The sequence below is a fragment of the Vanessa atalanta genome, chromosome 3, assembly GCF_905147765.1.
Source record: "Vanessa atalanta chromosome 3, ilVanAtal1.2, whole genome shotgun sequence".
Taxonomy (NCBI): Eukaryota; Metazoa; Arthropoda; class Insecta; order Lepidoptera; family Nymphalidae; genus Vanessa; species Vanessa atalanta.
In genome coordinates, this window is record NC_061873.1 from 13,478,337 (window position 1) to 13,489,546 (window position 11,210).

Consider the following 11,210-nt stretch of genomic DNA (forward strand, 5'->3'; position numbering starts at 1 on the left):
TATGTAGAGGGAAATTAATAGTCCAAAAAGAAGGTAATTTATATAAATCAACATATTTTTCTTTTGTTATTAATAAATAATCTAGCCAACAAAGCAAAGAAAATCGATATTGTAGTAAGTCTTTGTCAATTTTTTCTTTTTTTACAAATATTTTTTAAAATAATACATAACAAAAACCAGCAATGTATACCATACATATCTGCCCCTATTTCCCGTCTCTCCCTTGCTCTATCCCAGATTCCGCATCATTCAGTCTCTAGCTCTGGTTGTGCGCGCTACTTAGTTAACTTGTGACAATGGGGTTGGATAAACGCACGATTAAGATCATTGTGATTGTTACTGTAACTGTTCTTGTGATTGGTGAGTAAATTAATAATATAATTAATTATAAAAAATAAAATTATATAAAAACTTCCTTGTTGTCAATTTGAGTTGTAAAAATGACATTAGTTTTTTTTTAACTTGAATTTTATATATTTTTGAATTTTTAGAAATCGTTTAAACTAATAAATTTAGGAAATTTTAGTTTTATAACAATGCGTGTTAATGTATCTCAAAAGAATAATTGTTAGTAACAAAAATTAAATAACAAATATTTGAATAATTCATTCAATTCGAGTAAAATCCAGATTTGTTTTATCTATGACCGATGATTGAATGAAAATCAATTAACTTAATCAAAGAAAAACACTTCAAGCCAATAGTCATATTACAAAACTAACCAACTATTAAATTACAAAATAAAGTATGTGTAATAATCATAAAAAATCGTTAAGAATATTTTTAAACATTTGTTTACATAATTCGATGAACTTAAAACTTTCAACGAACGACAATTCAACAAAATTGAACTCTTTGAGCAAAGCCAAATATACTGAGTATAGACAGCTGAAATTTGGTACGTAGTTTTATTTTATAACGTAACCGTTAAGAAATGGTTTTGGAAATTTTAACGTTTATGGGAGGAAATGTACGGTAATACTGCGGTAAGTTAGTATAGTATAAAAATTTAATGTTAATACTGTGTTATGGTCGCCAATTTAAACATATCGAATATATAAGTTTAAGTAACTTAGGTTTTACGACTATGATTTACTTATAATACTATATACTTAATATATGATATCATGAAAGACAAAAGCCGATCTACGAATGTATCTGTGTTGTTGTCAACGCTCACATCTAAGCCTTTTATAAATACAGAGACAGATATGGAATAAGGATATGAAATGAAAGACAGATTGTCTATGTACTGTCAGTTTAATGTGTTTGTGAGTTTCTTCCTTAGGTGTATGTGTGTTTGTTTATAATGAATAGTTAACTCCAATTTTTTTATTAAGATGCATCAAGGTTCGTGAGAATTTTTTCTAAAATCATTGATATTTATCACTTTCTCTGTTGTGCGTGTATATTTGTATACGTGGTAGCGTGAGGGAAGAGGGGTTGTCTGTTATATGTGTGTGCTAGTCACCCTAAACGAGTTAATAATTAATGAAAAGTTTATAAGAAAATTCATTAAATTTTTGTTTATAAAAAAAATCATCGTAACCATTTATAAGATTAAAAATCCGTATGTATATTATAAAGCTTTCCTCGTTTAGTGTCTCTTTGGTCTAATTGGCTAAGCTTTAAGGCTGTTTGTTCGATGTAGTTAATTGGTTTATCTTGATGTTTTGGTATGTTTGGGTCAAGATATTCCTATTTTGGTTTGGCCAGTAGTGCTTGGCCGTTGATCCTGCATCTGTGTTTTTTCCGTCATGTCCGATTTACTTTACCGTCTCATCTGATCTTTAGGGTAATGGAAACTACCACATCGATCATATAATGTAGATACATACACTGTAGACATGTAACCGTTATACATATGCATACAAACGCAAGTATACTTGGTGGTGGGCTTTGAACATGCCCTTCTGGGTAAATACCACCCACTTATGAGATTCTTCCGCCAAACAGCAATATTTAGTATTGTTGTGTTCCGGTTTAAAAGGTTTTCAAAGGCTAGCTTCGCATAGGCGATGTAAGAAATGGTTAAATGTTTTTTTTCCAATATTGCCAATGAGCAGCCTATCCGCCTATCCAAATTATATAAAAAATAAAGCATAAGAAAATATTGTAGAGCGTGCGATGAGCGATCGCAATGAGTGATACGCTGGGCACAGAGGACAGAGATCCCTCAGCGCGATGCTAATTATATATTAGTTTTTTTTAAATATATTTTTCTTAATTATTATTATATTTCCACAGACGCGTGGCTCTGTTTTCTATAATTTGATTTAAGTTTTTTAACGCCTGCTTGTTTTCATTACCAAGCAGAGCTCAGAGACCTAGGAATTTAAGATGATGTTCATAAAACGATACAAGTACTTCATTGACTCGGAATGTGAACTAATTCTCTTCGTTGGTGTTATTTGTATATATATATATTGGGTCCTTACATATGAAATTAGAGTTTTTTCGTGCTGACCATTTTGATCTGAAGTATCTCCTCTTTGGTTAAGAATTCCAAGTTCAAATTTATAAATTCATTTAGCTGGTACATCTGAGTTTTGAAAATAGTCATTCATGTGTTTTTTCCTCATTTTTTTTTTCTTTGGCGTCGCTTATTACCGCACAATGGAAAATATGAAATTTCGGTATATTTACGAGTACAAGTTCTACCGTGGCACCATTGCTGCAGAAACAGCTCGAAGGATTAATGATGTGTACGGTGCTGGTGTCGCAAAAGAAAGCACGGTACGTTTTTGGTTTCAACGTTTTCGTTCTGGAATATTCGACCTTCAGAACCAACCCTGTGGACGGCCCGAGAATAAAGTGGAAAATGAAGAATTAAAGGCTATTGTGGAAGCCGATGCATCACAAAGCACTTCAGAGATAGCTGCAGGCTTCGAGGTAAGTGACAAAAATATATTAATGCATTTGAAGCAAACGGGAATGTAAAAAAAACTTGAACAATGGGTACATCATGAATTGATTGAATCGAACTTGCAAACACGCGTCGTTACTTTGCTCAACCGACACAATAATGAAGGGATTTTAAATAGAATCGTTACTTGTGATGAAAAGTGGATACTGTAGGATAATCGGAAGCGCTCGTCGCAATGGCTGAACCCTGGAAACCCTGCCAAATCCTGCCTTAAGCGAAAATTTACTCAGAAACACTTACTTATGAGTGTTTGGTGTACAAGCGCCGGTGTCGTTCACTACAGCTTTCTAAAATCTGGCCAAACGATTATGGTAGATATATATTATCAGCAACTTCAAACCGAAGGCAGAACTAGCTGCTACACAACCAAGATTGGTCAATCGCTTGAGGCCACTACTGCTTTACAACAATGCAAGACCACACCAGAACAAACAACCTCTAAGTTAGATGAGTTGGAGTATCTGTGACATCCACCGTACTCCCCGGACCTTGCTCCAACAGATTACAATTTTTTCCGGGATTTGGACAACTTCTTACAAGGAAAAAACTCAACTCCGATGCGGCAGTCCAAACTGCTTCAAAGAGTGTATTGATTCTCGCTCCCGTGGTTTTTTTAGTAAAGGGATCAATGAACTACCTGTGAGATGTCAAAAGTGCATAGATAACAACGGTGCATACATTGATTAATTAAATATATTATACAAAAAAAAAAATACTTTGTATTCCTCCCGTACAAAACGCCCGTTTCATATGTAAGGACCTAGCTTCTGCTTAGCCCACCACTATTTCTCCAGGTTAACTACAAGAAATGTGGCCGAAACATTTATGAAATATTTGGGCAGTATAACTTAAGCTTTGGTCAAAAATTGACTGTACATTAATTAAAAAAGCAAGGCTTTTCTAATGATATCAATATTATGTTTATAATTATAACATTAATGATATAAGCGTATAATATATAGATATTCAGTTATATCAGCAATCCTTTAAGCTTATTACAAACACTAGTAGGGCTTTATAGGTATCCTAGGACCGCTGTTTATCCGGTCATTGCACGTTGATTGAAAACCGATCAAACCACGCGAGGGGTTCGTTAATAAGCAAGTATCGGATTTAAAATTCCTGGAATAATGTCAGTGTTTAAAATAAAATAAAATTTATAACACATTATTACACATTATTTTACGAACTCTACATTAGTTGTGAACGAATTCTTCAAGTTTTACAGTAAAATAGTTTTGACTTTGTGGCTAAGCTGCCTGGCTAAGTTTTGATTGGACTATCTCTATACCTCAATCTCTTACACACACAAATACATTCACATAAAAAAAAAAAGATTAAATTAGGTTCTGCCATAACACACTTCTGTTTTAAAACAAAACGTACTTCTTATTATATATAGGTAATATACATTTCCTTATTCGATGAGCGCTGCGTGTGCTTTATATTAAGTGTTTTATCAGACAGGCTGGATATCTAAACAATTGGTCGATTACGACCGTAAAATGCAAAAACGTGATCTCAAAAACGGGCATCTGCCAACCCTACACATGCACATTATAAAAGAGCGAATTGTCTTGATGCCTTGATGCTTGATGCTTATAATTATTTACCTACTGAATAATATAAAATAAACATACTCAAGTGTATTCTTTTTAAGAATCACTTAAACCGAGTCTCAGCTTCGAATTATATGAAATAAATAAAGCGAGACAGTTGATATGAATACTGTTCGATGAGTATATACTTGTTATTAAAATGTCTACCATCTATATGACGGTATGTAACACAAAATTAAAAAAAAAAAAAAATTCTCACCAATTAAAACAATAATTTCAGGTGGCATCATCGGCCTCGTTCTGGGTCTTCTTTTGCCATATCGTTATGTTGGTAAGTCATTAGAAGTGATTACTTCTTCAATAATAACAGGTCTGTTGGACTTGTTATAAGTGAACAGTATGAACTAATTTAGTGCTTTTTCAGAACTCGAAGTATGGCCTCGGTCAGACGCGTATAACTATGAACAACCTCTGATCCACTTCCGCGTCAGTGACTCAGGAACTTGGCATCCATGGTACAAGAAGCTCAATGAATTCCTTAAACGTGAGTGTCAATAATAACAAAACCAAATATTATATAATAGATTTATTACTAGTTTTAATTTAGTCCTTTTTTATTATAAGGAGCCAGGTCGGCACTAATGTGATGGTTGGTAGAAATATCTACCCAAATACATTGTCAGTTCAATGACATTTTAAAACACATTCTCGTGTACACAAGCACAGATTACAACATCATAGAATTTTGATACTTTGGTTGGAATTATTATTGTGAGGATTTATTTTTAAAATTATTGTGTCCTCGGATAAAGGTGACCTCTTGTCATCCATTGACCTATTTGGTAGTCAGCTTTCTTGTCTCACGGTTCTCAGATATGTATTTGTTTGATCATATTGTGATACTAGCTTAACGATTTTCCTTTACTTACTATAGAAGGTGGGTTACCAGGGTGGCGGCGAAAATGACGATACGTTATATTAGAAAACACTTGTAATGCTCATTATAACGGTTAAAATACGAATGCCCGATATATTTAAACTGGCGGTATTTATACAAAAATATCTTGACCTAATTTAATACTAAATTCGCAAACTTAAAAGATAATATTAAACATTGTTTATCTTAATTATTCTAATGATTATTTACGGACAAATATTATTTAATAATACAGGATTATGTAACATTAAATATTAAAGATTAATATATTACACCGGAAATTGATAAGCAGCAGATAACCTAGCCAGATTAGTAAAATGAGATTCTAGTAGCTTAATCCTTACATTATACATAATAAAACAAAATTATTATAGCATTGATTAATCGACATAATTTGAGAAAATATAAATAACAATAAGCACTATTTATTAATTGCGCCGGAAGCTGAAGGCGCCATTAATAAATGGAATAATATATAATAAAATGTTCCAAGTATAAACAAATATGAATCAACTATTTATTTGATTATGAAATTACTAATTAAATTGTTGAACAAAAGTTTTAATCTATACTTATAAATAATCATCAAGATGTACCCGAACTAGCCGTATATGTAGGACCGGAAGTATTAATTGATAACATTCGGCCATCCTGTGTATGCCGTGTCCCACGGAGATCAGCGCTGCTATTGGCGCCTGGTTTGTCGCTGCTGTACGGCACCTGAAGTTGACATGTCTAAGCCGTAATTAAATCTTGTATTATCTAATTTAAGTATACAACTTTTATTTATCCTAGATAACACAACTTTTATTCGTCCTCCTTCACACAGTCTTCGTTTGTCTTAGCTCATACACAGTTTTTATTTATCCTATATCACACAGCTTTTATTTATCCTCCATCACACAGCTTTTATTTGTTCTACACCACACAGTTTCAATTTATCCTACATCACACAGCTTTTATTTGTTCTACATCACACAACTTCAATTTATCCTACATCACACAGCTTTTATTTGTTCTACATCACACAGCTTTAATTTATCCTACATCACACAGCTCTAATTTAATGTAATTTATACAACCTCTATCCTAAAGTAGTTCGATTTCTCTTTTTTTTTTATCGGATAATTGATAGAAAGAATGGATAAATATTTTGTATAACAATTTATTTTTCTCAATACAATATTTGTTCTGCACAAGTTTTGTTTTATAGCAATCTTTCGACCTTACAAGTCCCCCTAAAATTACATAGGATATACAGCCTAACTCAACATATACAGAACTCACAAGATATGTTTCATTACTATTAGTATCGAGATAAACTTGCACCAAAGCAGCACTTTGTTGTGGTATTATACAACTGTGTCTCAAATACACTGGAAATTTTGTTATAAAGTCTGTATCACATAGTTTTATATCACTAAGAGTACTATTAAAAGTATCACTAGTACCAATAAATTTAACAGAATTTTGTGATATAATTAAACTGATATTAGGTAGATTTATCATTGGTTGTCCGATTATTAAATCTATATCACCTATATCGTAATTGGTTAATTCTACGAATCCACTTAGAACAACATTGTCTATGTGAACATCCACGTGGGATGTTCCCAAAGAGGTCGAATGTGCACCTCCAAAACCTCTCATTGTAACAACGGACGGCTGAATTTTTAATTTTAGCTTATTCATATGCCATAGTGAGAATATTTAATTTGCAGCCCGTATCTATGTATGCGATGAGACTACAACTATTAATTGCCACTACCTTTTTATACAAATCTATGTATATGTTGTAAATAAAACATCACTTACTTTTTGATGTGAAGAGCTGGCCGCATGCCAGCAGCTGGCAGACGTGTGACCCGGGCGATGGCACACCTCGCAGCGTGGCACCTTGCAGTCCTTTGCTTCATGACCTTCTCTTCGGCAGGCGTAACATTTCTTCGGTTGAAAATCACTCCCTCTTGCAATTGTAGCAACGGCGCCCTCTCTTCGCCACGTGGTAGTTGGTCGCGGATGGCTGGCTTCAATTTGTCTGTAGTTTTCCAATGACGACAAATACCCGTAGTATAGTTGCTGTGGTGTACTGCATTGGAAAGCTTTCGCGTTGGCTCTTATTTCCATGGGTAGACCGCGAATTATGCACGAAATTGCAGACTCGCCAATGATATTGCATTTTTTTAATAAGGAAACCTTGCCGTGGAAATATTTTGTCATAGTTTCCGTATTCGTTTTCTTTCTAGCAAGCATAGATTCAAGTAGATCCACAAAGTCAGTAGAACGTGGGAACGCGGTCTCTAAAGCGTCCTTCCACTCCATCCATGTGAGATCATAGTCATCCAGATCGTCATACCAGTCTCTAGCCGACCCTCGAAGACGTATCTGCATGATGAACTGTCGATCTTTGTTGTCCCATCCGTACACGTCGCCCAATTGGTCGATCTTATGCAACCATCCCTTGACGTTGCTAGATTTTTCATCCGGTCGGAACGTTGGAATAACCTCCGCATCGGTTTGGGTGACACGCCGCTTCTTATATCGCCTTTGTTTCTCCAAGATCTCTTCGTCATCGGATGAAGAAAAAAAACTTGATGATTCGTCACTGTCGAGTACAGCGTTCTCGCAGCGTCTCCTTTTCTTCGTACCAAGTCCGTCGATATATGGGCCAGACATTATCCCACTTCTGAAGTATAGAAGGTGGGTTACCAGGGTGGCGGCGAAAATGACGATACGTTATATTAGAAAACACTTGTAATGCTCATTATAACGGTTAAAATACGAATGCCCGATATATTTAAACTGGCGGTATTTATACAAAAATATCTTGACCTAATTTAATACTAAATTCGCAAACTTAAAAGATAATATTAAACATTGTTTATCTTAATTATTCTAATGATTATTTACGGACAAATATTATTTAATAATACAGGATTATGTAACATTAAATATTAAAGATTAATATATTACACCGGAAATTGATAAGCAGCAGATAACCTAGCCAGATTAGTAAAATGAGATTCTAGTAGCTTAATCCTTACATTATACATAATAAAACAAAATTATTATAGCATTGATTAATCGACATAATTTGAGAAAATATAAATAACAATAAGCACTATTTATTAATTGCGCCGGAAGCTGAAGGCGCCATTAATAAATGGAATAATATATAATAAAATGTTCCAAGTATAAACAAATATGAATCAACTATTTATTTGATTATGAAATTACTAATTAAATTGTTGAACAAAAGTTTTAATCTATACTTATAAATAATCATCAAGATGTACCCGAACTAGCCGTATATGTAGGACCGGAAGTATTAATTGATAACATTACACAGCTTAAATCATGGTACCTTTGTTATCATTAGCATATGAGACAACAGTGCCCGAGGAGCCGCCTCGTGCCCCCTGTTCCGTGCACCATCATGAACAACGACTACCCGTACCGAACTGTGAGCGCGCTCTCAGTACGTGGGCTCCTTGTAACGTTGATAACTTCTACGGTTACAGGGAAGGCAGGCCTTGTGTTTTCCTTCGATTGAACCACGTAAGTTTTACTCATTAGGAAATGGGTTATTATTTCATCACGGTGCTCCAATGAAAGTTTGGTATGCGTAAAGTGCTGATTTTATCATTATGCTTCTTCTTCGCGATATTAATTATAAACACAAATTGAGCACATGAAAGCTTGCTTGGTTTTATGTTATAATATTTTTTTCATAGTTTTGAATGTTTTTTTTTCAGATTCACTATTGGGTACCAGAACCTTATAACGTGACTGTTCCTCTGTCCATCCCACAAGATATGCCAAACAATATCAAGAAAGCAATGGTAATATTAACATAATCGTATATAATGCCTAATAATATTACCTTGTAACGAAAAAGATTCGTCACACGTATATATCTGTTCACTAGCGACTGCGCGCTAAGAACTATATTTTGAATTGACCCTTATATTATATGCTTAATTTAAATTGTGATTATCAAATTAACAGCACCTATACCCTGCGAACCAATATGGCGACTTCATCTGGGTATCATGCAAAGGAGAATTTGCCGCTGATGAGGAGAATATTGGGCCAATCCAGTACATCCCCGCTAACATGCCTCCGGGATTCCCCGCAAGTCGTCTTCGTACGGCTGATCGTATTCCACGCTCGGATCGGTCACTCCCTGATCTGATTTCCGGGCCTCTGATTGCAGTTGTCTTTGAAAATCCTCATCGTAAGCTAATTTTTTTTTCACCTAACAATAAGTAATATTGTCATAATAACAGAACGCTGGCCATAATCCGCGTGTAAAGCAAAAACACAGCTTGTTATTATACATACAATAATTTTAATAAAATAAATTACACACATGCGCACGTTCGCGGGCATACACACACATATACATGCTTATGCACGCGTTCATTGAATGTTATTACCTATTAACAAATTTAAAAAAAATGGCGAAATATGTTGTAGTTATTTTACTTTACATATTTAGCTTATTATAATAATGTTTTTTTTTTATTATCTCCATGACACAATAAATTAAAAAGAAAATTGATTTAACAATAGGCTGAGTGTATTTTGATCGCAGCGTTTGGTGTCTACATGTTACAGTCTGGTGCCAAACCTCATACTACTAATATTTGAAATTTAAAGTCAAAACGGGTGTAAGTCTCTACTCGTTAGGAACCATTTAAACATGTTGTCACCTGTTTTCCCGCAGTTTGAAACAAAATGTAACAATTTAAATTACTTTCTTATAAAAATATTTATTTCTATTAGTTTTATAATAACCCATACAGGGTTTTGATTTATTCATAGGAAAACACTACAATGTAAAGGAAATTATTTTTAGAAGTTTTATTATATAAGATTATAAGTTTTATATAATTACACTTCATCCAGGTGGTGTGGTGATCAACGTGGAGTGTCGCATCTGGACACGTGACATCGTCTACGATCGCAACAGTCGCGTTGGACGCGCACGCTTCGAACTTTACATCGAGTAATATTATTATGTTTAATTTATTTATTATCTGTACACATATATTGTTGTAATAATGGATCAATTAAATCAATTAATGGCATTTAAGTTTTGTGAGCATTGAACTAGTATTTTTTATTAAGGTTAGCATAGTGACACTGATATTTTGTATTGGGTGTCTAAAATATGTAGGTATTGTGCAGACCTGGGATGTTATGGATATATCATTTCGGATCTGGATATTGACATTGAAAATAATTACAATATATGAATATAAATATACACCTAATACATTAATTAAAATTTATTTGTACCTTAGTTATAGGTATTATCACAAAAAAAACAAACAGCTTAAAAATACAATTCTCTTTAAGTATGTTATATTTTTATCGGTTTCGTTTACCGTAACGGATAGATTTTTATTTCAGATATCCGATAATTTCGGTTACGGTAACAAAACTCCGTAACATCCCTGGTGCAGACATATACCGAGGAGGTTAGTCATATTGTGGATTCATGTCTTATATATAGAACCTATTTATTATATACTTATATACTGTGTGATCGTAAGACATTTTCTATTTGTTCGATTCATCAGTTAAAAATGTGATCATATTATAATTTCGTTTAATTATTTTGTTCATTTTAATAATTTTATTTTTATAGTAATACTTTTATGGATTTTTTTTATCGTGCTAGTTCTATTTTATCAAAGATTATATAGACTTATTGCGGACGGTCTTATAATTTTTGTACCTATTTGTATTGTCTTATTATGAAACTGCTCCATTTGTATTT

At 33.6% G+C, this 11,210-nt stretch overlaps 1 protein-coding gene across 1 annotated transcript; it reads left to right on the top strand.

Annotated features, from left to right (window-relative positions):
* The first annotated feature begins 266 nt into the window (after positions 1 to 266).
* LOC125077130 (sodium/potassium-transporting ATPase subunit beta-2-like) lies at positions 267 to 10,588 on the top strand. The gene is made up of 7 exons (XM_047688946.1): positions 267 to 360; positions 4,766 to 4,816; positions 4,910 to 5,029; positions 8,802 to 8,980; positions 9,178 to 9,264; positions 9,431 to 9,659; positions 10,334 to 10,588. Exons 1-7 carry the CDS (start codon positions 297 to 299, stop codon positions 10,435 to 10,437), a joined length of 834 nt encoding a protein of 277 aa, XP_047544902.1. The 5' UTR covers positions 267 to 296; the 3' UTR covers positions 10,438 to 10,588.
* The last annotated feature ends 622 nt before the right edge of the window (positions 10,589 to 11,210 follow it).

Bases quoted from the DNA above. Each gene is read 5' to 3' on its own strand.
- LOC125077130 (XM_047688946.1), top strand. From the start codon at position 297: ATGGGGTTGGATAAACGCACGATTAAGATCATTGTGATTGTTACTGTA. The intron at 5,030-8,801 runs GTGAGTGTCAAT...TGTTATCATTAG, and splicing joins GCTCAATGAATTCCTTAAAC to CATATGAGACAACAGTGCCC. The intron at 9,660-10,333 runs GTAAGCTAATTT...CACTTCATCCAG, and splicing joins TGTCTTTGAAAATCCTCATC to GTGGTGTGGTGATCAACGTG.